The sequence below is a fragment of the Ursus maritimus genome, unplaced genomic scaffold, assembly GCF_017311325.1.
Source record: "Ursus maritimus isolate PB19 unplaced genomic scaffold, ASM1731132v1 scaffold_13, whole genome shotgun sequence".
Classification (NCBI taxonomy): Eukaryota; Metazoa; Chordata; class Mammalia; order Carnivora; family Ursidae; genus Ursus; species Ursus maritimus.
This window is the reverse complement of record NW_024423675.1, coordinates 55,526,685-55,554,652: the sequence shown is the minus strand read 5'-3', so window position 1 is coordinate 55,554,652 and position 27,968 is coordinate 55,526,685. Positions and strand designations below refer to the sequence as shown.

General features: G+C 44.7%; 1 protein-coding gene across 3 annotated transcripts; it reads left to right on the top strand.

Annotated features, from left to right (window-relative positions):
- Positions 1–3,515: 3,515 nt before the first annotated feature.
- On the top strand, positions 3,516–27,968 carry ZBTB2 (zinc finger and BTB domain containing 2). Of its 3 annotated transcripts, none has more exons than XM_040627963.1 (3): positions 3,516–5,849; positions 19,783–19,967; positions 25,195–27,968. In XM_040627963.1, the coding sequence occupies exons 1-3, from the start codon at positions 5,358–5,360 to the stop codon at positions 26,567–26,569; spliced, it is 2,052 nt and encodes a 683-aa protein (XP_040483897.1). In that variant the 5' UTR covers positions 3,516–5,357; the 3' UTR covers positions 26,570–27,968. The 3 variants fall into 3 exon arrangements, with proteins under 3 accessions (XP_040483897.1, XP_040483898.1, XP_008693224.1); XM_040627964.1 differs by lacking the exon at positions 3,516–5,849 and adding an exon at positions 5,962–6,385; XM_008695002.2 differs by lacking the exon at positions 3,516–5,849 and adding an exon at positions 16,177–16,616.

Below are 27,968 nucleotides of genomic sequence, written 5' to 3'. Positions count from 1 at the left end.
TATATTCTTCACCAATGTAAATATCCTATACTCTCTCCCCTCTGTTCATAAATACCAACCACTCAGACTCTTCCAATGATGTCAGAAAGCTACTGTTTATTCATTATACCCCTAACTCAATACATTACCCTAACGTGAAAATGTCAGATAAGCAAAACATGATTCTAGAACAGAATGGTCCAACAGAACCTTCTGCAACGACAGAAATGTTCTATATCTGTGCTGTCCAATATGGTCGCCTATACCCCGCCTATACCCCCATGCGGCTAGTAGCTACTGAATTAGACAGGACACTTCTAGAGAAATAATATAAAAAGAGCGTGCATGCCACAGAAAAAAAGCAACTTACCAAAATACGATGGCAACTCAACAATAAAACAATTCAAGGCAGATGTATAATGAAGGAGTAAAGCTGAGAAATGCAGAACCACTTGGGGCACCTGGGTGGCTCAGTTGGTTAAGTGTCCGACTCTTTGATTTCAGCTAAGGTCATGATCTCAGGATCATGAGATTGGGCCCCACGTCGGGCTGTGTGCTCAGTCCAGAGTCTGCTTGTCCCTCTCCCTCTGCTCCTCCCTATGCTCACTCTTGCTCTCTCTCTCTCTCAAATAAATAAATAAAATTTTCAAAAAAAAAAAAAAAAGGAAATGAAATGCACAACCACCAAACATGTCACAAAACTATTTTTCAAACATCTATTCACCCTTCCAGACTCACCTTAAATACCGTCATTTATACTACCCCTACCCTCTGAATATGTGTAGTTTTAGAAGTGTATATTAAATATATGATTGTGTTCTCCCCCACTGGACTGTAAGCATCTTAAGAACAGATATTAACATATACAGCACCAGCACCTCCCACCTATATCCGGAGGCTTTCCACAACAATAAACATTTTTTCATTCAGTTCTAGTGGGAAAAATTATCTTCTTAGGTCCTTCAACTTATTCAATTCTGCAAGCATTTGAGTACCAGCAATATACAGAAAAGGAAAGTCCCTGGAAAGAATTTACAGTGGGGATGGGAGATACAAGATATAGGAAGACAACAAGAAGGGCAATCACGTAAGTATGCGCTTTAGGGCAGACCAGCAACTGTCAGAGGAGTCCTGATGGTCAGAGAAACTGGAAAGCAGTTTGAGAATAAAGCAGCCATTATCAATTCTGCAACAGCAAAGGTGTAAGATAATTTACTGTACCCCCAATCTATTACTCAAAAAAGTCCACCGGATTTAAAAGAAAAAAATCAAGAAAAGCCTTTGAAATTTATCCTGGCTCCACTCACACTACCCATGTCAGGGTCCCATCCTACTTCTACCACAAAGCCAAAACTAGTCTTAGAACAAATCTTACTAGATCCAAATTTCCATGACAATCTTACAGCAGAAAGTGGTATTGTTTTCTTTCATACACGAACCCTGATTATCTTTGCTATAACATCTTCTTTTAGGTCCTAAAAATGTGCTATTTGCAATATTTACATACAATCTCGAGGTCTGTATATAAGCAGCATCTGGAGCTAACAGTAAAATAATCTGAATTAATTTCATAAGTACATTTTGTTTCCTCTTATAATCAATAAGGAGGGGGTTCTGGTATGAGGAGTCTGCAAATTCATAGACATCAAGGCATTACCTGTAGGCCAAATAAGATGAAAGTATTACTATCATGTAGAAGTTTGGTAACCAGGAGATTAGGAAACAACAGTTCTAAACTCTAACTTCTTCAGATTTTTAAAAATCACCAGCAAGTTTTCTCATCTTAATCAGTACAGATTATTCATGACAAAAATCAGAGAAAAATCGGTTTAGTTTTCTAGACTGAATGGCCATGAGCTGGTTAATTACTTAACTTCTTCGAGCCTCCCTTCTCAAATTTAAGATTGAGGGCGTGAGACTAGATGCCCTCAGAGGAAAACACTGACTTAATTAACTAAGATAATTACTTACAGATTGACTTCAACAAGGCTTCTGGTTCAATCCTAATTCATCCATAAACAGCAAAAATACAGAACTGTGGTAGTTACTAAAATACGTCATAAATTCTTTGATACTTCACCCTTCAAGACATGGAGCTTAATTCCTCTGCCCTTGGCTATAGGCTGGACTTACGTGACTTTCTTTTAACTAACAGCATGTGGCAGTGGTGCGACTTCCTCCTTCCTCTAGCTTGGATCACTTGCCCTGAGGGAAACAAACTACCACCATGTTGTGAGAACACTCAAGCAGTGTGTTGGAAAACTGAGACGGGCAGGCTGTCAGCATTAACCTGTCAGAGTGTGACCCACCTTTGGAAGCAAATCCTCTAGCCAACATCTTGACTGAAAGACCCTGACCCAGAACCACTAAGCTAACCTAGTCCAGATTCCTGACCCACAGAAACTGTATGAAATAAGCAAAGGTTTATTATTTTAAGCCATTAAGCTTTGCGGTAATTTGTAATAGCAAGAAAACTAATCTACCAGTGTTTTTCAAAAAGTGGATCTTGATTCATTTGTGACTAATGAAATCCATTTAAACAACCACAATCAGGTTTTTAAGTTAGAAAAAAATAATTATATTAACTCAAACTAACACTAGAGCTCCTGAAAACTGTTTAAATTTTACATACATGTGTATACCAGGTAGCATTTAATAGAAAGTATATCTTACAATTATAACTAAAAAGGTATGAAACCCAAAAGCCAACACTAATAGGATTAAAACAAAAAGTTCCCTAAAGTATAAGGAATCCTTGAGGGAATATGGACTCAGTAACAACCAACAATAAAATAAGCATTTCCTATAAACTTTATAACCAAACCAATGAAATATAAGACACTCTCAAAATACACCTTTTCTGACTTGTATTTTAAACTTCATATAAAACACAGAAGGCATGGTAGACTTACACATGTAAAAACGTGTCATTTTCCTAATTCAAGGTTACCCAGGAGGACATCCTTATAAAATTATGTAGTGAAAAAGCTGCTCTGGGATCTACCCACATCTATTATTTCCTCTATTACTCTTATCAGTGTTAAAGGAAATTCCATCTTCCACCTCAGCACACATGCACAACAAATTTTTAACCAAAAAAAAAAAAAAAAAAAAAAAAAGCTAAGTACAGTACTACTAAATTGCTTTCTGCCCACTGTCCAAGTCTCACTGCAATTACTCTCTTCAGAACACAAGCAAGTGCATACTTTTCCGATTGTATTTCAGCATAACATGCATCAAAACTTTCAGCAGCACGTGACTGCAGAATATGCACAATTCAACTTTTGATGAATCCACTCAGATTATTTGCTTACACTGTGATTTTCTTCGAAGTAAATGTGTGAAACTATTTTTGAACTCCTAATTTACCAAATTTATTTTCAAAATACCAAAATAAATCAGTACATAAGCACTAAACAGATGATTTAACTTCTTATTTTTCTTATTACTGAACTCAGGGCATTTGTGGCTCTCCCACAACCAGACTGACAGCTTTCCTTGTCCAAATCCTGAGATATACTACTAGTTTTTCTTTGCAATGACTATTTTCTCCCCAACCTTTGCGTATGTATCCACCTAAAGATTTCCAATTCAGCAAATTGTAGAAAGCAGATATAATTTGTACAGAATTCCTTATAATGCTGTTACTTTATGATGGTGACTAAAAATCAAAATAATTAGCATACTTGGCAAAATTCAAGTACCCATGCCTATGCCTTAAGAAAACTGGCAGCAAAGCAGCCCAGTTCTAAAGTCGAGAGCAGCAGCTCCTGAACAGAAAACGACGACGCTCCTGACAGCACTTTCTCTAGGAATGAGATCCAGAGTTTCAGGAATAAAACTGGTTTATTTCTGTACAACTATATAAGAGTATAGTACTGGGAAATTATTCACTGGTCTTAAGATAAGCAGTAACTTTGAGGACTCAAGGCCAATACTCTATAGACACAATGGCTAAGACTAATCCAAAACTTTAGCATCAGTTTTGCCCATTTCTTCCTTTAGTTTCCCTCAAGTCAGTTCACTTTCCTGGTAAGCACTCCATCCGAACCATAAACGTGAAAGTTCACAGTCAAGGTCTAAAAGAATTAAGAACCCAAAGATCTCTAACTATGACTGTCTACCAATCAGAATCACTTTAGCTTCCCAGTGAGATGAAACAGACTTCAACTGCAGAGCCAATCCAAGGAACGTGGCATGCGAATCTGAAGGCCAACTTTGATGTGTTAGCGATAGTTCACTAGAAATACTTACATATCAGGGTCAGAATTTAGTTTTGCAGGCAGACATTTAACCACTCAAGTCATTTATCTAGCTGATCAAAGAATAAGAAAGTTCAAGGCAGGTACGTATGAAATCTAGTATTCACTTTTGGACCACTGAAGTTACACAGCTGCTTATTTTGTCTTCAAAGAAGAAGGAATTAGTCATCAGTAGCCCTGGGTATAACTGGATTACCAAATCAAAGTCACATTTTTAGGAGGGGACACTTCTGTATATTAAATTAACTGTCTTACTAATCTTGCCTTAAATATTTTAGGAAATATGTGCCAGAGCTCTGTGCTAAAAGTCTGGCCCTATAAACCAAAATGAGTTCAACATCAAATTAGGGAACTTGTAACTGAATTGCATACTTTAAAGCCAAAGAGAATCCTGGAAACTGCGACCTCCATTTCCTTAATAACCACGCCATATTCTTTTTAAGTCTCCAAAATCCTAGATATGTAAAATACAGAAATCGCTAAATCCAGTCCTCAAAAAATTAAGTTGTACTTCCAAAGATATAAAATTCTAGCAAAATGGAAACACAAAATAAACTTTAAAATGTTAATAATGACCACCAGAGAATCTAAGTCCCCTGGCTGCCGTCTAACCTGTTTCAGGACCTCCAATTTTAACAGAATGGCCACTCTAAATCCACTCTAACAGTCCTCAGAGACCAAAACTTAACAGGAAAGTAAATTGGTCTTAAGTAACAAACATGCTTTGCAAATTTTTTTTTGGACCAACACCTCATAAAGTAAAACACAGTTACTGAAATAAGCCTCAAATTCAATCCTAACGAACGTCTGACATCACACTAGTCTGTAAGGAAGCACTTGTACCTCTTTATACACAGCACAAACTGACATTACTTCGGTGACTTTTCAACTCCACTGGTGATAGAAAGGTTATCAGTGATTTACAAGTTTCTCCCTGGCTCCCAAGTCCACTCATTTCAAGTCTTAGGATGAAAACTTATATGACACACGGGAAATAAAGGGACAAAGGTAATGGCCAAGAGATGTCAAGCAGAAGCTTGCAGAAGGATCCGAGCAGTTCTGCATCCCTTCCCCGAGCATCTCCAGGGTTGTCCTACCTAAACACTTTATGTAAACATGGGGCTTGTGACTCAAGCCTCCAGCCCCAATAGGTGGAGAGAAGTTTCCTCGCCTCGGCTGCACATGGTTTGCAGAAGTTTGGCTGGAGCAGAGCGGAGCCTGGGTGGGAGCGGCAGTGTAGTTAGTGCTGCAGGCGGCGGCGGCGGCGGCAGAGCAGCAGGAGGCGGAGGCGGGCGGGGGGAGGGGAGGCGGCTGGGGGGGCGGAGGGGGCTCTTGCCGCCACTGCTCTCTCGCCGCCTCTCCCCCCCGGCGGGAGCCGCTCTCAGCCTCTTTGCACTAGTCGCTCCGCTCTCTCGGTCATGTGACCTTAACGTAACCGGACAGGAAAAGCCCCGCCGCCGCCGCCGCCGCCGCGCCGGAGACACCGACCGCGGCGGCAGCAGCAGCAGCAGCAGCGAGAGGCAGAGGCGGCGGCGGCGGGGAGACCACGGCCAAGGCTGCCCAGTGGTGCCTCCTCCACACCCCCCGCAGCAGCAGCACCGGCGACAGGTAAGCGCGCAACGCCTCCACCTCCCGGGGCCGGTGCCCACGTGCCGCCCCCGGCCCGGGCTCCGGGAAGGCTGAGGGGGGGCGGGGGCCACCGGAGCTCGCAAACGGTTCCGGCACCAACGGTGGCAACAAAGAAGACGAATGACCCCCGTCCCGGGGCTCCGGGTGAAGGCAGGCGGAGGGCCCGGACCACACGGGGACCCAGTTCTGGGAAGCGAGGGCAGGGGCGCCCCGCGGGGGCGGTGGCGGCTGCGCCTGGCGCCGGGGCTCTGGCCGCCTGACAAAACCATCCCCCGGAGCCAGGCGGCGGCGAGTCGGCGGCGGCTCCATCCGGGGCTTTGCGGGAGGGGGAGGGGACGGAAGCCGAGAGGGCGGGCGGCGGATCGGAGGGAGGGAGGGAGGAAGGGGAGGGGGGCGATTCGCGTTCCGTTCCCCGTTGCCGGTCCCTCCCTTCTCGCCGCCACCGCGAAGCGCGTCCCGAGCGGCGACGGCCGGTGAGCGTCCCGCGCTGGAGCCCTGAGAGGAGGGCCCGTCAGGTGCGTAATCCTTCCGACGCCTCGCCGCCGCCTCCTGCTGCTGCCGCTGCTGCTTCTTCGGCGGCAAGGCCGCGAGCTGCGGAAGTGGGTTTGGGGGAGGGGAGCAGAGAGGGAGGGGGAGGGGAGGGATCCGGTCCGACCGGAGCAGGCCCGGCCTCTCTGGCGCTTCTCCCAGCTGCAGCGGCTCCTACAGCTGCTGCCGCTACTGCTGCGGCTCCGCCTCCCCGCTCGCGGGCGGGGGCGCGCACGCGCGCTTCCGGCCTCCTCGGGTCTCGCGCTGTCTTAGGCTCTCGCGCGCGCTCTTCCCCTCGCCCTGTCTGACCACCCCCCGCCCCCGGCGCCGGAGCTGTTGCGCCAGCCGGGGCGTTCCGCACGGCGTAGGCGTCGGCATTGTGTTAAACTCCGCGGGACTTGGGGCGAGCGCGCGCGCGCACGCGGGACTGAGGGAAGCGGAGAGCGTGCGGCGCGGCTGGAGTGCGTCGCCCCTCCCCTCCTCCCAGCCCCTCGGGGATGGGGGCGGTGCCGGGGAGCGCGGCGCCCGGGCCCCCTGGGCCCCTGCCGGTCTGGCCGGCCCCGCCCCCGGCCGGGCCCCCGCCCCCGGGACGGGGCGGGGCGAGGCAGGATGGGGCGGCCGTTGGGCCGCTAGCCTGCGGGCTGGGGAGATGTAGGCCTCCCTGGGTGCCGCCCGGGTGGACCGCTGCGGCTCGGACGGCGGGTGTGGGCATGCTGGGCCGGCAGCCTCCAGCTTCCGCTCCGCTGCCGATCTGCGCCTCCGCTGAGGCCGAGGTTAGCTCGGAGCTGCGCTGTGGTTTCTGGCTGCTTTGCCTTGGGGCGTGGGCCGGCGTCCGTGCCGCCCCACGGGGCGGTGCGGCCCTCACACCCCGGAGGCCTCCGTGAAGGGGAGGCTGGGGGCGCGGAGGCTGCTTCCCGGGCCCGAGGCGTTTTTCCGGTATAACGGACCCCCCCAAACCATTGATTTTTAAACAGGCTGCAAAGAGAACTGTTAATACAGAGGTGCTTCGGAAGCACGGTTTTTGTCGCTTTTAGCTGGTAGTGAAAGGGGGGCGATAAGAAGGCAAGGGTAGCTGAGCAGGCAAGAAAGTGGGCAGGGTGAAAATGCAGATAGTTATTGCTAGGCCATTTACTGCAAGAACTTCCAACTGCTGAACTAATGATGCCTTAGGGAATTAACCCCTCCCCGCCCCACCGGCTGCAATGTTCATTTGCTCTTCATCAAATACAACGGGCTCACTTAATGTATGAGTCTCAAGTCTATTCATTTTCATAGGTTATTGTTTCAGTAAAATAAAGCATAAAAAAAGGTCAGAATTACGGGCTCACACAGAACTTAGGGGTGCTCAGGGTTCCCTTAAATGGGCTGCCCTGTCCTTTTTAGGATAGACCTTCGCGTAGTTGCTGACAGAACCCTGCACTAGCATTTTAGTTGGAGAGGCCTGAAACTTTAATAGAAAATCAGAATTAAGACATTTTAAATGCTCATTTCTGTGATTTATTACAAACCAACGTTAACTGTTGAAGTAGATTTTATTTTGCATTCTAAATAACCTTGATGTATATCCAGGGTGTTTTCACACCGTTAAAAGGCAATTTTTAAGGAAAAAAGTTCCACATTTCTTTAAGCTGGGCCTTTCTCACTTAATAAATTGGTGGTTTATAGAAGTTTATTTTCTAACCGAAGAATTGACCTATTATTGACACCATGGTAAGATCTCAAGGTATAATTTATACCAGTGGTAGTGCCACAAACAGTAGTGGAGGAATCGGTTAAAAGGGTGGCAGATAAACCCCCCTTGAAGCTTTGTTGTAATGTATAGTCCAATCATTTGCCAGTTTTAAAGCTTCTGTCAAAGAAGGTGTAAATAAATGGTGCTCTGCAAACTTCCATTGAAATAGTCCAGCAGCAGAGTAAACACGAAACATGTTTTAGGCCACAGAATAAAAGCTGCCATGATGACATTTTCTTTTTTATTGTAATGATTAATATGAACTTTGCACTGTCCTCAAAGATCTGCACTTTTATAATATAAAAATTATATAAAATATAAAATTTTATTCACCTTAACCCTCTGAGAAGATGCTGCTTGTCAACAGTGCACGTCTTGTGTATGGGGATACGCTTTCCCCAGTGTGAGAACTCCTGACATGGACGTAGTAAGGGAAGGAAGCCTTCATGGCTGATATGTGGCATTGGGTTGGGAAAGGCTTTGGAGTTGGAGACTCTTCAGCCATCTCTTCTGAACTGTCTTGGTGTTTCATCCCTAGACCCACTGCACTTTCCCTGAAGTAACTTTGAAACGCTGAGCAAGTGGTGTGGTTCCAGCCTGTCACAGTAAAAGAAGAACTGCTGGTCTGCTGTAGACCACCATAAATTTCAGAATGCACATGGCAGAAATGGGAATTTATCACTTTTCCTACTTCCTTATGGTTGCAAAGCATGACTCTAAAAATCTAAAGGAATTGAGAATTTTTATTTTCCTGAAGAAAAAAATTGTAAACATACTAAGCATTAGAACATTTTCTAAATCTTTTTTGTGCCCAGGGAAGTTATAATTTTATTAGCAAATTAAACTTAAATAATTAAAATATTACTGTGAGTCAATAGTAAATAAGAGTCAGTGTTTTACGATGCTAGTACGCCATTAAGAGATGGAGTCCATAGCCACAGAATACTTACCAGAAGTTGGCAGTCCAAGACAGTTTAGGACTGTTTTATTCTATGCTAGAAGGCCAAGTTAGAGGCTGTATTTATGCTCAAACACATAATTCCCAGTTCACGGTTGAGGTACGCATCATATGACTTTCTCACTTCAAGAAAGCTCAGTGTGCAAAGATAGGAATTGGTAAAGCATTTTTAGGTATTAAGTATTTACAAAACAGCTCTTTTTACTTTACAGGAGGTACAGATCCTTTAAATTGTGTACCCGCCTAAGGTCAGCATCAGGCGAGGATGAACTGTCAGAATCATCTGAGAGCAGTTTCAGAGTGTATTTGTGTTCTACACCTTGCCTATCTGCTTAGATTCTCCGAGCCCCAAAGTGATTCTGAACAGGGGTTGTCTAAGTGTGGCCTACAGACTCTTCTGAATCTCCAGGACCCCCTCAGGGTTCCATAAGGTCAAAACAATTTTCATAATAATGGTGAGATGTTCTTGGACTTTTTAGCTCTTGACAAAATGTGTCAACATTGGAAAGATCTGCTGCATAACTCACTGAGCTGACATTTTCCAGTGACCAATAGGTGATGTTCGAAAAAACCATGAATGGGTAAAAGATCCGTTCAAAGTGCAAGGTAGAGCAATGAATTTTACTGTAAGAGAGTAGGAAAATTTCATTCGTTATGTATTTTTAGATCATACTGCTAACCTTTAAGAAACTACGACTTGTCAAGTTTTGATATAATATCAAAGAAAAATATCCACAATTACCTGGAAAAGCTATTAATATATTTCTTTTTCCAACTACATATGTGGGTGAGGTTGGATTTTCTTCAATACTCAACCAAAACAGTTATCACAACAAAGTTAAATGGAGGAGAGTAAATGCAGAATCCCGTTGTCTTCTATTAAAGAGATTTGTAAAAATAGCAAATTAGATTAGGTTTTAAATTTTGCTGTGTGGTCATATGTATGTTTCCTTAAAGTAGATTATAGCATAATGCCTTTAGAATTATCACTTTAATATCAACTCCATTCGCCATAAATCTCTGACTTGGTTCTTGACACAAACTGTCCCGGAACTGCCTCCTTCTGACCTTCACTTAGAAATTAAAAACTAATTCCAAACTTAACGTCAGCAGCCTGTAATTGAAAAGACAGTCTCTTACAAATCCAATGGTTTTCAAAGTCAAAATACGAGCTATTGATTAGTTTATGCCCCACCTTTTTCTAATTACTATGGAAGAGGATTGACTAATGTTAAGAACAGTACACCAACCTGTCACCACAACTAATTAAGACGCATGTCCTAGCTTTGAGATACAATTTAAAAACATTAAAATTCAAATGACCAGCCTCATTCAGGTTTACTTTATAGGCCCTAAATATTAATTATTAATAATACTAATTGAAAAAGAGTTGTTTCGTCCTGGTAAGTGGTCTGAACTACTTGAAAGGATCAATCTTACTTGTGGGTAGTGCTTTTTCTGTTACTGATGTGTCCTGTGCATTACAGTATTCATTTATGCTTCACTTAAATAAAATTAAGGACTTTAGAGGACCCTTTTAGTGCCCTCGAAATGGGTAATCTAAGTGGTATTTAGTATCTTAGGAGAGCTGTTGTCTTTAAAAAGTGAGTCATCAATTTCCAAAAGCTGTTTGGGTCTCCTCTTCTTATACTGAAAATGTAGGAGGAAGTTGGGTTGTCAAAATATAATATGATGCTATTTGTCCCATTCAGCTGCACCTTCAAAAGATGAGTAACTTACAAGTAAGGATCAGCGCCACCTGTGCTGCAAGCTGGAAGTGAAAGCACTTGACATCCAGGCAGCATCGCGTTATCAGTGTGGGAAACAGTGGTGCAGCATTAAATAATACAAACGGTCATTTAAAATATTTAGCTCCGCAAAGGTTGTTTTTTTTTTTTACATATTTCAACATGTGTCTCACAGTCTCTGAATTTGCTTAAGTTAAAAAAAAAAACTAACTTTGTAGACATATACATGCATAAAGAAGGTATTCTATGAAAACCCACTTTTAAGAATTGCCTCCCCTCGGGGTACGTGGCTGGCTCATTCCATAGAGCATTGGACTCTTGATCTCGGGGTTGTGAATTCTAGCCCCATGTTGGGGGTAGAGGTTACTTAAAAATAAAATCTTAAAAAAGAAAAGAATCGCCTCCCCTCTCCCATCTCTGTTTTTCTTCAGTTCCTTTCTGCTCACTATTCTGATTTAAGAAAGACAATTTTTTTTTAATTATTTTAGCTTTTTGGGTTTTTCTTAAGTTCCATTTATTGTTTTAAATGGTTGGGGGCTTTATATAGGTCTTCAGTTTCTGGGCAAGATTTCATGTTGGCCCCCCATGACTAGGATTACTAAGAACTTTGGGGACTGAGCTGAAGAGCCAGGTAGTGCAGAGGAAAGAAAGCCTGTGAAATTTACACCCAGAGACCAGGGTTCAGTTCACTTCTGTTTACAGTTGTAACTTCTCTAAACTATCATGTAGTGATTTAAAGTTGGATTTAGATACACCCTACTTCTCCAAAGACTCTCAGACATAAATCCCAGTGGGGACTTAGGAGCTCCAGACCAATATAACCAACGTGTACTGCACACCTCTACTTGGTTCTCTCAAAAGTATCCCCGCCCCAGCACGTCCGAACATAACCTCATGATCTTCCCCACAGAGCTGGCTTTTTGCCTGTGTTCCCTCTCCTGGCGGGAATCCCCATGATCTTTCTAGTTACACAAGCAAGAAATCTAGTAGGAGTTATCTTGGACACCTCAATTTCCCCCACCCTCCTGCATCTAATTCACCAACCAGCTCTGTTGAGTTTTTATCTCCTAACTACCTTTCAAATCCCATCCCTCTTGCTGCATCCTGATGGCCACCACCCACTCTTGTCATCTCTCTTCTGGACCACGGAAAGGTCTCCCCTCTCACCACTTCCGGCAGGTCTCCCCTCACCTGCCTCTTCACTCCCTGATCAAATTCGATGAGCTCTGCAGTACAGCCATGGGATCGCTCACCCTGCAAAATCCCCTCCAGTGGCTCCCATTGCTTTTCAGATATGGACCAAAATCCTTAAGAAGACCTGAGTCCCCAGCTTTGCCTCGCCTCGTTTCTTTGCGGGCTCTTTGACCTCCAGTCACATGGACCTTCTCCCAGTTCCTCAGCTGCAGCTTACTCCCGCCTATCTTAGGGCCTTTGCAGATGTGTCCCCTCGGTCCATCTTTGCCCAGTTAACTCTTCTCATTCTTCAAATATCTGCTTAACTGGCATTTCCTCACAAAACCCTTCCCTGACTTCCAACCCCCAAATTAGACCCCAGCTTCATGACCTCATAGTTCCTTGTATTTTTCTTCACATTGTAAATTTGTGTACTTGTTTGATTCTGCCCTCGAACTCTGTAGTCTGTATACCATAGTAAACACTGTGCCTGGGACCTCAGAATTCTCTCACTAAATGCATGACTACTTCCCAGATCTGCTTCTTAAGAGCTGGACTGCATGTGGGCAAGTTACTTCCTAAGTCTAGTAGGTTTCTTCTGGAAAGAGGGTAGTTGGTCCTTGGCACATAATAAGTGGTGATTTATTATTAATGCTGTGGTGATTAATATTATAATTAATACTGAAGAGTGACAAAATGATATACCATGGTATTATTGAGGATTAAATGATGAGTGTAAAGAGTTACTGTAAAATATAAAGCACTATTCAGAACTTAATTGTGAGCCTGGAGAAACACAAAGTGACATTTAAAAATCAAAAACTTTTTCCAAAATACAGCTTCCTTTAAATTGATGTGAATTTTTTAGATTAATCTAGGATAAAGAGAAATTGAACTCTTACCCCGTATCACCCAGCTAGTCAGGGGCCAAGAACTCAACATTCTTCTCTCTGAACATAGAGTTTTTAATTTTTTTTAACAAATATTGAACACCAGACAATATGCTAGGTACATGGAATAGAGTAGAGTAATACATGATAAGTAAGAGTCAGTGCTGACTTTCTGGAAGCGTCAGGCAGACCCACAGAAACTGGAATATTCACAGATGCTCCAGACGCAAGGAGAGCCTCCTAATCTTGACAGGGAAATTCTGCAGAGGACAAGTAGGGCTGGGGCTGAGGGGAAAGGGGAGACAGTAAGGGGTGGGTCACTCTGGTAGTGGCATGTTTGAAGGTCTGGCACAGAGGCTCTAAGGCCCCATTCAAACAGGCCCCCAGTCCTGACAGTGGGAGTAGAAATCTGGTTCTGGGCTCAGCTTTGAGAATGTGGCCCCTGAGCAGTGAGCGTTGCAGACGGCTAGGAACCCAAGAGTGGTCTGGGCTTCAGGACCTTCTAGTTATAAAGAAAAATGCCCTTCTTCAGCTTATCTCAGTTCCTCCAGCATTTCCAAAGTGAGTGAAATAACATCATTTTGTCTCCATAATCATCAGCATACTCAGATGAAACTGGGTTTTTGGTGATACTTGGATTTCAGAACAAGTTGGTTACTTGATCACTTCGTGAAGATCGTCGAATGTAATCTTATATCAAAAAAAATTAGGTACAACTTAATGTCATAAAGTAAAATTTTATGTTGTAATATTTTTTTGCATTATAAAATTTTTCTTCCATATAATGAATATAGTGCCAACAGTCCTTCCTTTAGAAAAGTTCTGATTTGGTCCTTTCTGCCCATTTACATTTAGAAGTCCCCCACCTCTACTGGGTATGTGAATATTTTTTGTCTTTTCTTGAAAAGTAAAGAGGGACTGATACTCTTTTGGACCCCTAGTTTCAAGGTTGGTTGGTTGGTGTTTAGTAGGTCTGTGCAATCCGAAATTCTGGAATCATTAGTTTTAGGCAGCAGGAGAGCACGTTGTGCAGAGTTAGGCAAGGGTTGGGTCATGCAGGACTGGGTAAGCTGTGCTGAAAAATTTGGGTTTCATACTAAAGGAAGTAGGGAATCACAGGAGGATTTTAAGCAAGATAGTAACATCAGATTTGCCCTTTGGAAAGATCACTCTGGCTGTTCCCGTGTGGAAGGATTCAAGAGCTAGGGCTGGAAACTGGAGAGATGAGTAGGGAGGCAGAGCTCAGGTGTGGCATTGGGAGAAGGAGGTGAAGTTGGTGGGCGGTGAGGGACTGACTGAGGAATGAGGGAAGTGGGGCCCTGAAAGGAGGAACTGAGATTCCTGGCTTGGTCAAGAGATGGATGATGGTGGCGCCATGCACTCAGCTGGGGATATGGAAGGAAGGGGTTTGTGTCCGTGGCTTTTAGTGTCCTTTGGAGGAAATGGGGGTGAGGGGAAGGGGGATTTGAGTTGTTTTGCCTATTCTGAAGTGAGGGGTCGTGTGGGATGGCCCTGTGGGAGTGGACTGGATCCCCACAGAGAGTCCGCAGAATGAGAAGTAGACTGTGGACCGAAGGCAGAGAAGAGCACCAGCAAAAGAGGAATCCTTGGTGGAGATTAAAACAGAACAGGCAGAGCAAAGAGCAGACTTCCATTTCCACAATGGAGGGGGGATGGCCTCGAGCAAAGCCCCCCATGAAGATGCTGTTGCCTCAGCCTTGCAGCACAGGCCGAGTGGAAGCGGCTCTGAAGGGGCCATATGAGGAAAAGAGATTTAGGAATAGGGGGTGCTGTTAGCTGGGTGGGGGCTGGGGACACTGCCCCTAAGTGCCCTGCTCGTGGAATCCAGGCTGGGGACCCCCCACCCCATTTTCTCAGACTCATTCACATGTGTCAGGCTCTAGGGGGTGTTGTTCTGATTTTTCTCCCTGAGAAAGGTTTTTGGGTGTCCAAAGTAAGATTTTTAAAAATTTATCTACAGGGAGTTTTGTCTTCCCTGTGTGAATTGTGAACATAGACTCATTCTTTCCATGTTTCCTCCTCTTGTTTGGCTTTTTTCACATCCCTGAGACTCCTATACATGTGTTCTTCCCTCTCTGTGTGAAAGACATGTTCAGTTTGTTTCCTATTCTAGATCGAATAGGAAATCTCTAAATCGAGATTCCAAAATAACTGGTAGACCCCCTTAAAAAAAGAAACACTTCAGTTTTTTTCATAGCTCCATTCCTATGGGCTGAAAAAAAAATACTTACCTTGGTCTGTTTGTGGAATGAGAAGGAGCTCTACCTTTCGCTATATCGAAGGAGATTTTCACTGTACGACCAAAAACTTCAAAATCCTATAAAATCTTGATAAGGTTTGATGACATTGCAACATAAAATTATATCTCAGAAATCTCTAAACAAAAAGAAAGTGCGAAAAATGGTAGCGACTTACGTCATTAAAGGGCTCATTTTTATTATATACCAAGCGTTGTACAGATCGTTAAGAAAAAGACAGCCTGATAGAAAACCAGGCAGAGCTCATGAAGAGATACAAGAGGAAATGTAAATGATCAATAAACATAAAAATATACTTCCTCTCATCACTAAATCCATAGACGGTAAGAAAATGAGAATGGATTTGGCAAAGATTCTTTTAAGAAGCAGTGATACCCAGTGGGGGCAGAGTGTGGAGAAACTGGCCGGGGCAGGGGTGGACGGACAGCTCACGACTGCATGTCCCTGGTAGTGGAATCTCTTATCACAAGTGTAGATGCTTACAAGCAGCAATAAAAATAATGTTTCCGATTGATTTTAAACACACTCGCGCACAGCACATTCCAACAAATCAAACGATCCTGTTTAAATCTCACTTCTTACACTTACGGATTCCGTCATCACGGGCAAACAGAGCTGCCCTCCCAGCCCTTTCTTCATTTATAAAATCTGCATAGCGGTCCCTCAGATAAGTTAGTGTGCACTTGAATGAATACCATATGGAAATGAAGGGTCAGTGGTAAACACTCCGTAAATAACAGCCACTCTTGTCATTATCATCAAGGAATAAATAGTGATGTGTTACCATACTTGAAGCTGCCGTCCCCGAAGTGACACCCAGAGCGGTGGCGGCGGCCTATGGGGGACCCGCCCGGCTCACAGCAGGGTGCTCTCTGACCCTCTCTCTGTTGTGTAGAGAAAGGCAGGTTAGTAAGATGGAATGGAAGTATTCTGACGTTTTTCAGCCAGCAAGCTTTCAACGTTATATTCTGGGGGAGGTCAGGTTAGAGTGATGTTTCCATGTAATAATCCCTGTTACCCGGCTACCTGGCACCACTCGTGTTTTCTTCATGAACCCCAGGCCTTGTTTCTGTCTCCCCTTCCTAATCTTAGTGCTTTCACCTCTCTGACCTGCACAGAAAATACTGAGGGGACTAAGGCCCTGCTCCGTTCCATGGATGTGGACCTGTGACTGAGCCTGTGGTCCAGGTCTCTGTACCCAGCTCACTGCTAACTTAGGTGACCCTCCTGCCTTTCCTACTTGGAGATAGCTCTTGATGGAAAACATGAGACTGGACATCCTCGATCCTTGCTCGGTGACCTGACTGGTCTCTCGAAGTATCATTCCGTTTCATTCTTTTCTTTTAGGTCACACTTGTTAAATCTGAATCTGACAGATCATGCCTAGAAGAGGAAGGAGAGTGGGGAGTTCAGTACCAGCTGAGTAAGATTGCCACGGGTCTGTTTCGTTTTGTTTCGGAAGCTTACCCGTTCTCCACAGTAGCTTGCCCGGTTCTGCAGTTAAGCAGCATGGTTACCCATTTCTTTTTAAATCTGGCTAACTACTTAATGTGTGGTGGGATTGTCTTTTTTTTACTTTTTATTTTGAGATAACTATAAATATACATGCAGTCGCAAGAAATACTAGAGATCCCATAAGCCCTTTACCGAGTTTCCTCTGATGGAAACTTCTCGCTGAGCCGTAGTTCGTATCACAACCAGGGTGCTGACGTTGATACAGTTGAGTTACAGAACGTTCCTATCACAAGGATCCCTCGTGTTGCCGTTCTGTCGCCAAACCCATTTCCCTCCTGCTCCCCTCACCCTCTGCTACTGATCTGTTCTCTGCTCCTCTGAGTTTCAAGACTGTTACAGACATAGAATCATACAGGACGTGACCTTTGGGCATTGGCTTTTTTCACTGCGCATAAAGCACCGACCTTGCTGTATACATGTATCAGTAGTTCATTTCTCCTTGCCGGTTATGTGGTTTCCTGTGGTGTGGGCATACCACACTGCTTAACTGTTCTTTACCCACTGAAGGACATCTGGGTTGTTTCTGGTTTTTGACTCTTAGGAATAAAGCCGCTGTGGATATCCACGCGTAGGTCTCAGTGTGAACTTAAGTTTTCATTCTCTGGGACGAATGTCCACGAGCGCTGTTGCCGAGTGGTACAGTCATTGCATATTGAGTTTTTTAAGAACCTGATTTTCCGAAGTGGCTACACCGCTTCACCTTCTCCCCAGCCGTGTTCGAGCAATCCAGTTCCTTGGCGTCCTGGCAAGCATTTGGTGTTGCCATTATTTTTTACTTTGGCAATCTTGATAAATATATAATGAAATCTCATGGGGGTTTTAATTTGCTTTTCCCCAGTCGCCAGCAAGGTCGAAGGTCTTTTCAAGTCTTCATCCACCAGCCCCTTTGGTGAAATGTGTTTTCAAGTCTATTGCCTGTTGTCAGATTATATTTTTTTTCCCTGTTGAATTTTGAGAATTCTTTATATATTCTATATACCTGTCCTCTGTCAAAGGTGTTCAAAGGTTTGCAGATATTTTCTCCTGGTCTTTAGCTTGTCTTCTCATCCTCTTAACAGGCTCTTTCACAGAACAAAAATTTTTAATTTTGATGAAATCCGACTTAATCACTTTCTCCTTTTATGGATTATACTTCCGATGTTCAGTATAAAAGCTCTATATCTAACCCTAGATCCCTAAGATTTTTCTCCCCAAAACTTAGTTTGGTGTTTACCTTTGAGTCTATGATTCTTTTTGAGTTAATTTTTGTATAAGGTATGAAACTTTGGTGAGTGCTTTTCTTTTCTTTTTTTCTTTTGTGCCCGGGGAGTCCAGTTGATCCAGCACCATTTGTTGGAAAGGTTCTTCTTCCTCCACTGAATTGCTTTTGTGCCTTGTCGACTGTCAGTTGTGCACATTTGTGTGGCTCTGCTTCTGGGCTGTTGTTCCGTTGCGCTGCTCTGCATGTTTGTCCCTTGGACACGACCTCGCTGTCTTCATACTGTTGCTATTTGATGCATCTTGAAATCAGACAGATTCGTCCCACGCTAATATTCTTCTTAAAAATCATTTTAGCTATTCTGGTTTCTTTGGCTTTACATTACACATTTTGGAATATTCCTATCTAAATCTACAAAAAAAAAAAATCTTGCAAGAATTTCGAAAAGAATGTTGTCAAACCTATATATTGACTTGGGAAAAATTTATGTTTTTACTCTGTTGAGTTTTCCTAACCATAAATACAGTATGTCTTGGTTTCTTTAGGTGTTCCTTGATTGCTTTCTTCAGCATTTTATTAAGAGTCTTCAGCATACAAGTCCTATACGTGCTTTGTGAGATTGACAACATATATATTTCCATATTTTGAGTGCTTGTAAATGGTATTATATTTCTAATTCCAGTGTCCACAAGTTCAGAGTATACGGAACACCAGTTGACTTTTACATGTTTATCTTACAGCTTCTCTGTGCTGTTGCCAAACTCATTTGTTAGTTCTAGGAGTTTTTTGTAGATTCCTTGGGATTTTCTAGGTAGTAACAAGCATGTCATCTGGAAATAGGGGCAGTTTTAGTTCTTTCTTTCCTGTCTGTATGACTTTTACTTCCTCTCTTGCTTTATTGCACTAACTCAAACCCCGTACCATGTCCAGTAGTGAGCGTGGGCATCCTTGCCTTCACAAGCTTAGAAAGCATTCGCTCTTGATAACACTGAGTCTGCCGTGAAGCATGCTGACCTATACGTAGAGGGCTGATCTGTATGTATAATGCTGATCTGTACGTGGAGGGCTGTTACAGACGCTCTTTGTGGGAGAGGAGCTGTCTGCTGATGTGATGAACCATCTCCTTTAGGGGCAGTTCCCCTACTATGTAGATGATTCAGAACGAGTGGCTTGCTAGGGTGAAGTGTGAGAATGAAGACCTTAGAATTTGGAGTCAGAACATTCTGATTTAAATTTTGGCTCCCCTACCTTCGAGCTAGATGGCCTGGGCAAATTATGTACACCTCTCAAAGCCCAGTTCCTCCTCCACAAAAAAGGGAGAAGAGCACCATCCTCTTTCCTCCCTCCGTGGGCGCAGGTGTCCGGGGAAATAATGGGCGTGTTGTTATATCCCTGCCGGGGACTGCCCTGTCCACACAGCAGGAGCTGCAACACCGCCCCAGTTTGGTGAGCTCTTTGCCCTACCCTGCTGTGGCCCCACCCCAGCACCTCAATTTACTGCTCTCTATGGAAGAGTTGACAACTTCTGGTCAATGGATCATTAGAATTTGCATTTGGAATCATAAACTAAAAGACTAACTGATCTGGGGATGTTTGCCGTCTGGAGCGCAAGAAAACCGAGTTCACTTCCCGGCTCGGCTCCTCCCTCACCATCTGTGTAAACTTGGGCAGACCGTGTGATCCCCCAGGTCACTGTAAATGCCATCATCTGTGAAATGGGAGTGAAGACAGAGCAGCTGCCTCACAGGGCTGCTGTGGAGAGTAAATGAGTGAATTGGTGTCACGTTGTTAGCATGACATGTTAGCTGCGGTCATTACTATCGGTGACTGTAACGGACACATACTTCCTTGTGAACCACCTTTCTTAAAAAAAAAATTGTTTGCTTTGCAGATTTTTAAAAAAATGGATTTGGCCAACCATGGACTTATTCTCCTGCAACAGTTAAACGCTCAGCGAGAGTTTGGTTTCCTGTGTGACTGCACGGTTGCCATCGGCGATGTGTACTTCAAGGCACACAAATCAGTTCTTGCTTCATTCTCCAATTACTTTAAGATGTTGTTTGTCCATCAGACCAGGTAACTAACGTGCTTGATAATAATCGAATGACTGCAGACACTGAACTTCACGGCCCTCTTCCCTCTGAACCTGCTCTTACCCATCCAGACCGTGGGGGCTCACCTCCTCTCCCTGGAATCCTAGGCCCCTGGGCTCCCAGTTTTCCCCCGTGACCTCACTTGCCCCCTTGCCTGTCTTGGTTACTCACGCTTCCACGGACCTTTGAGCCCCCAGCAGCCCCGCCACGCCCAGTACCCTGGCCCGGTGTCCCCTGCACAGTAGGATGGGCAGCGGCCTCCGGAATCCCTTTCTCCCACTCCTCTAGCCCTGGCTGCCCAGACTCCCTCCACCCCTTTCCCTATTTTTATCCTTATCTGCTGATCTAATGAGAAGCTTGAGGGCGTGAATTCCCCAGTTTCCTTCTTTTCTCTCTTAAAACATCTCAATCCCAGTATCTTTGCTTCATCTTTCCTTCCCTTCTCTCCCATCTGGGAGAAAAGGACCCTCGATGTCTATGGAAAGGTGATCTTCCTCCAACTCCAACTCGGGGGCTGCAGATCCTACCTCTTACTCTTCCGTCTGTGCTTTTCACTGTGCACTCCCCCTGCGCCTGAGTCTCTGCAGGATCCACGCTCCCCTGACACCCTGGGCGGCTCCTCCTTTATCTCACCGTGAAGGTGTTCAGAGGGCGAGCTGCGGCCTTGCTGGTGCCCCCCCCCCGCCCCTCCTCTCTGGTGGTACTGTGGTCTGTGCTCCATCTCTACCAAAATCATTTCTCAAAGGTCACCTCTTCATCGAAACCGCAGCTCTTCTCAGCCTCCTCGTCCTCGGCAGCTCTTGCTACCGCTTGCTTCCTCTCTTTAATGGCCGTCCTCTGCACTTTGATAATGCAGAATGTTCCCGTTTCCCTGCCCTCTGGGCAGGAGCCTTCGGAGAGTTTTGGTCTTGAGCTCTCCACGCTTCCTTCCACATGCACTCTCCTGAGGGGAGCTTCTTTTTCTCCTGGATTTGGCCTCCCCTGGAAACACAAGTGTACAGCTCTGGCCTTGACCTTTCTCTGTGTTGTTCAGACCTCTGCTTCCCAAGACTTCGAAGCTGGCTTCTCCAGGGGTAGAATTGAGTATCAGCATGTCTAAAGCTGAGTCAGGCCTTCCTGGGTCCTTCCCTTACTGCCCTGTTTATCTCCAAGTAACCCGCACTTAAAATCGCTCTAAAACCCCGTACTCTCGGTCCCCAAATCATGTTTCCCTCCCAGTGCCTTTTGTATTAGCCCTTTCCTTCCCCTTCTTCCTTCCTCCCATTTCCTAATCATTCCTGTCAGATTAATATTCCTAAACAGCGCTCTGATTGTGGGACACCTTTGATCAGAAATTACTGCACGGTGTTACTCCTCTGATCAGAAACCTAGAGGGTATCATTGACCATCAGAACAGCACACAGATTCCTGCTTCTCTTTCTGGGTCCGGCAGGCTGGCAGCCTGACCTGCACCCTCCTTGGCCCCCGAGCCCCTTCGGGCCAGCAGCCCCTCCCACTGGCCCAGTTCCTGAGCCCAGCTCCCCCATCACCTCTTCCGTGACCCCTCCCTACAGTGATCCAAAGCCGTCTCTTCCTCTCTCACGTTTCACAGCACTTTCTGCCCCTTAACAAGATCAGCACGTTTTCCCTGTGTGGTTCTCGGTGGACTTCTCTCCCCTCCTCCTTTGTAAGTTTCCTGAGGGCAGAGACCGGGTTGACCAAGCTTTGTGGGCGCCCCAGTGTGTAGGTCACGTACTTGTACGTAAGAGCCACTGACCGGTGTCCGGAGGAGCGGAATGGGTGAAGAAGAGGAATGCCGGCAAGCAGGGGGTGCTTTGTCTTGCCACACTAAGGACGTTCCCTTTTACCTCATTGTCGAGACTTACTTAGAAGTTTCAGCACAATGAATTAACTTGTCCTGAAAGGGGGAAGATTTTCATTTTGAGGAAGAAAAGAATACACGTTAATGAGTTTTATATAGATGCAAGAAACTTAAGTGGAGAGCGGTTAAATGCCTTTGTAAAAAGGAGAAGTGGTATCTGTGTAATCCCGGAATCCCAAATGTTACTGGGCCAGAGGGGCTCACGCCGTCTCAGAGACGGAGCCAATGCGGGCCAAAGGCCAGAGGCAGGCTTTTAAACGGGCGCCTTTTTTTTGCAAGGCACTGCGAGCTGCCACCTGACTCCCCAAAAGGTGAACTGAGAATACCGTTTTTTCACACTTGGTTTAAGAGTGTTTTATTGTCTATAGCACCACTAGATGTCTCTGTCTCGTGGGCAGCCCTCCAAGTGGTTACGTTTCAAATCTTGTAGGACTGCAAACATGGGGCTCCCAAAACTGGAGAGAGGCAGGTTTTACTAAGCACAACTTCCTGCTGAGGTCGAACATCACTTAAAAATTCTTTGCCAAGCTCTTTAAGCCCATCTTTTACTTCACGATTCTAGTGAAGGAAAGATTAAAAATGCAAATGACTGTGAAAATCTGTACGAAGGGCTTGTGCCTGTGCTAAAACCGTATTTTCCCTGTTAAAGTGTTGTCTCAAGCAGACGCCTACAAATCAAACCATGTAGGTGTAATTAAATATCTTGTGGAGAGCTGTGCCCTTCCAGAAGGACTTGGAAATGACCAAAGTCTGGCCCATAGCGAGCCGAGAGGTCTAGCTGCCTGGGAGGGAAAGCAGTCAAGGATGGAAATTGCTGGAATGTGACCTAAAGAACTTTTTAAAATAACTTTTTTTCTAAAGTGTTTCTCTGTGTATATGTGTGCATGTGTTCTTCTGCTTTAAGAAAAAAAATTAAAATCAAGAAATCAAGATAATTGGTTTCTGGGAACCTCCTGGGACCCTAGGCGCTGGCATTATCCCAGACGCTCACGGCCTCCCTCTCCCTGGTGGTTTCTCACCAGCCCCGTGGGCCCCTTCAGAATCCTCCCCACAGCCTGGCGGGGTCTCCCAGCCCCGTTTCTTCTTTGCCTTCAGAGATTGCACGCAGTTCTTTAAAACCCAAGCTCTGCTCAGTCACCACCCGTCACTGGCAGTAGACAGAGGACAACTTATATACAATAACAAATGAGGGAAAATCATAAAACTGATGACAACATTTTGATGCAAAGGGGCCCTGCCTGGGGGTTACCGCTCACGGATGCTAAAAAAACATAGCCCTCCTTGGGATTTCGGCCCTTCTCTTTCTGGGAGGCAGAGGGGGAGTTGCTGTCCCTTCTGCCTGGAGGAACATTCCCTCCCAGCAGAACAAAGGTGCCCTGTGATCTCCTGGGAGGACTTTGTATCTCTAAAGGCCTCTGGTTTCCCAGTTCTCTGGGAGATGATTGTTTACGTGATTGAAGTATTCTTTACCACACATGATCTCTGAAGCTTTGTTTTGAATATTGAACTTCCCTAGAGCCCCTTAAATGTATTCTAGTGTACAGAGTATTGTTGGCACTCACCCTGTGCTGAAGGGAAGACCACCTGTAATTGCATTCCTGTTTAAAGGAATATCACTAGAGGACTATAAAGACTCCAAAGGAAGATGAGTGATCTGTCTTTTTAAAAAACAGAGTCACAGAAGTTCTGTTCTTTTGCCATCAAAGTGCTGCAAGTTTTTATGAGTAATCTTTATTCTTTGACTTCCATACTTGGTAAGCAGACATTTCTCACATGATTATTTGTATGCAGTCGTCTTGAAATATACACACATCGGTAGCAAGACAGGAATTATTCAAATCTGTGTCACAAATTGCTATTAAAGTCACTCTGAAAAAATAGAATAAAATGTTAAATTTGGAAGAGCATTTTAGCATATCGGAAAAAATATTTATCCATAAGATAAACAGCTAAAGGAGACAAAAAGAGTTATAGTAGTAAGAAGTGGTGTAATCAAAAATGATGATCCATTCTAAAGGCATTCAAGGAAGCTGTCTTTGAAATTGACAATGCATTGTCTGAGAATATATTCACTCATTCACAATAGCACATATCTCATACTGTATAGATATAATCATTGCTTTCTAATGATACATTAGCATTTCTGCCATTAGTCATGGTTTAGGAAGAGTTCTTTGGGACTTCTTGATTAAAGCTGCTTGGCCAGAATGATGTTTCTGGAATGAGGCAAACTAGCATCTAAAAGTTAGAAAATCAGCTGCTTTAGGTGCCTCAGATAAATCACATAACTCTTTGGGGTCTCAGTTTTCAGATCTGCCAAATGGGAATAATCAGATCAGCCTTAACTACTACACGGGATTGTTTTCATGCTCTAAACCATTTTGGTGTCATGGGTTTGGAATGAGACCGAGATTTAAGTTCCTCTGACCAGCTCTGATATTGAGCAAGGCTTGACTCTCCTTGAGCCTTGATCCCTTATCTGTAATGGCAGTTTAATGAGATAGTGACTGTAAAGCCCAGCTATAGTTCTGTTGATGGTGGTGGTATTTACATTTGTTAAGGAAGGGAGGTGCCCTGGAACCGCTTTTTTTTAATGCAATCTAGCCATACTGGGAAGCTGATCTGACCCCATTAGAGCTAGAATGTTCCTCCATACCTTCCTGTGGGAGATAGATCAGAGAGTTCAGAGCACCAACAGAATTAGGTTTTATTTTTCTCTCCCTTTTGTCGTGTGGCTCTTAGTGCTTGTTCATACTAGCCCAGCTCCCCCGTGTCATTTTACAAATGAAGAAGCTTTCTCATCAGGTAGATTGTTTGATTTGCCTTCAGAGATGTCCTGCGGAGCTCCGGATGGCATTGGATCAATAGAAAATCATAGACTTTTAGCCAAAGATCTGCCAGGTCAGCGGTTCTTAACCACGACTGGGTCACAGGGCACTTTCTGACTGATAAGCAACAGCTCCTCTGCACAAAACACAGATTTTTTTTATATAAAACTCTTGGAGTTCTGTCTAAAAATATAATATGATAGAATTTCACAGAGTATGAGGAGAAAAACTGCTTCAAGAGGCTAGGAGTTAAGATGTCATATTTGCTTAACATGAACTTTTTCTGTCTCGGTCCTTGAAAATATATTTATTGTATCTCTCTGTTCTTAATACAGTTACATTACATAGGTTCCAGTTATCTCCCCTGAGTATTCCATTTCATGAAACACTAACAATAAGAAATGGGAAATGCTCTTGTTTCATTTGCCTTTAAAAGTCCCCCCTTTTTCCTTCAGAGATCATGCTCTCATTGGAGACATGGGTTGACATTTACTTACAGATTGTTCGCTTGTTTCTTCCAGTGAGTGTGTCCGTTTGAAACCAACTGACATACAGCCAGATATTTTCAGCTATCTCTTACATTTGATGTACACTGGAAAGATGGCGCCTCAGCTGATTGACCCTGTTCGATTAGAACAGGGGATCAAGTTTCTGCACGCTTACCCGCTGATCCAGGAAGCCAGCCTGGCCAGCCAAGGAGCCTTTTCTCATCCCGACCAAGTTTTCCCACTGGCCTCTTCCCTGTATGGCATTCAGATTGCAGACCACCAGTTGAGACAAGCCACCAAGATTGCCTCTGCCCCCGAGAAACTCGGTCGGGAGCCCCGGCCGCCGCCGACGTCCAGGATGAGCCAGGAACAGGTGCCTGAGGCCTCCCAGCTGTCTCAGCTGACTTCCAATCTGGCCCAGGTGAATCGGACGCATCTGACTCCCTCGGACCCACTGCAGACCTCGCTGTCTCCAGAACTCGTTTCCACTCCGGTGCCTCCCCCTCCTCCCGGGGAGGAGACCAATCTGGAAGCCTCTTCCTCCGACGAACAGCCGGCATCCCTCACCATAGCCCACGTCAAGCCGAGCATCATGAAGAGGAACGGGAGCTTTCCAAAGTACTACGCCTGCCACCTGTGCGGCCGGCGCTTCACCCTGCGGAGCAGTTTGCGGGAACACCTGCAGATCCACACGGGAGTGCCGTTCACGTCCAGCCAGCCGGGAGAAAGCCGGGTGCCCCTGTCTCTCTGTAGCAACGCCGCCGACCTGGGGAAAGACACCATGGAGGTGCCGGAGGCCGGGATGATAAGTGACAGCGAGCTGCAGCACATCTCCGACTCTCCCATCATCGACGGGCAGCAGCACTCGGAGACGCCGCCGCCCTCGGACATCGCGGACATTGACAACCTGGAGCAGGCGGACCAAGAGCGCGAGGTCAAGAGGCGCAAGTACGAGTGCACGATATGCGGCCGCAAGTTCATCCAGAAGAGCCACTGGCGGGAACACATGTACATACACACCGGCAAGCCTTTCAAGTGCAGCACTTGTGACAAGAGCTTTTGCAGGGCCAACCAGGCTGCCCGGCACGTGTGCCTCAATCAGAGCATCGACACCTACACCATGGTGGACAAACAGACTCTGGAGCTCTGCACGTTTGAGGAAGGCAGTCAGATGGACAACATGTTGGTCCAGACCAACAAACCCTACAAATGCAACTTGTGTGACAAAACATTCTCGACTCCCAATGAGGTGGTTAAACATTCGTGCCAAAACCAGAACTCGGACGTTTTTGCCCTGGACGAGGGGCGGTCCATTCTCCTGGGCAGCGGGGACTCGGAAGTCACGGAACCTGACCACCCAGTGTTAGCTTCCATCAAAAAGGAACAGGAAACAGTGTTGTTAGACTGAATGTTACTTATCTTTTTAAAAACTGTCATTTTTACAGAGACTGTCTCCTCTCTCTTCCCCCTCCCCCCCCCCAGTTCAGAACTGTAGTTCTCCATGGCATGATACAAACAGGTCCCCGGTCCCTCTGTCCTCCCCGCCCCCTCCCTGTCCCCAGCCCTTCCTCCGTAAAGGCTTTGTGCATTATAAACCTGGAACATATTTACTTCAAGTCAGGGGATATTGGAAAGATAATGGTCAGTAGTACTTATAAACTCAAATAGATTTTGAGACGTTTTAGATTATTTAAAAGCATACTTGGAACTAATGAAGGGTATATAACAAAACAACTGGAATGCGATTTGGTAAGCTCAAATTATGACTTTCCCTGGGTAGTAAGTCTTCCTTCTCAGAAAAATGGCAGAAAATACAGCATGCTTCTTAGAGATACCGCTGGGCTCTGTACTATGCAAAATCTAGAAGGTGTGGGGAAACTTTAAACCCAAGAAAATATTCTTAGTGTTTATCCTCCAGGTGTCTTATTTCAGAACACGTCCTTTGAGATTATGTCCAGTCGAGAAAAATCATTCGTTAAGAAATCTACTTGAACAAAACACAAAAGAGAAAAAGTAATAATGTGATGGCAATCTTAATTTTTGGATAAAACATGACAAAGCTGTGAGTTTGTGTGTTTGTAAGAGAAAATGTGTGGATATTAGCGATAAACAGGTGTATTAACGCACATGCCTTATCAAATTGCTGGCTTCTTTCAAAGTTGAACAAGAACAAAATTCTCTTTTAGTTTCTGATAAATCTGTTGGTTGTTTTAAAAATCAGATTTGAAAGTACTGTAGATTGTCTTTCTGAATAGAAAACGACATGCCATTCCAACAGCTGCCCGTGTTAAATCTGTTTTAGCACCGACCAGCTGCTTTAAATCAGTGTATGTATGCGGGAAAGTGCATCTCAGAGGGGAGGTTGTAAGCAAAGCATGTAGGAACTTTAATGACTTTAAACGTTAATGCTAATAGTTTACTGGCAACATTCATTGAAGCATCAAAAATGGCAATGAAAAATCAGGACGAAAAAACCTAATTGCTGTTTGGGAAAAAACTTGATTTTGATGTTTCGTCTCCACTTTTCTTTTTTTTTCTTTGAGCACCTGAAATTTCCTCCATTGGCCTGAAAGCAGTAAAATGTGTCCGTTACTCTTTCCTTGGGCCAATAACAGAATGGTCTGACAGGACAAAACGGGAGCCAGAAATAAGGACCGGAGGGAAAAGGGAGGAACAGTTCATAGCTGTGCTGTACGTATGTGTTTAAAACTGAATATCCCACCATCCTGTTTCATGTATAGTTGAGTTCTCAGATTTGTAAGTTTTTATACATACTTTCATTGAATAAACATTTAATTAAATGGGTA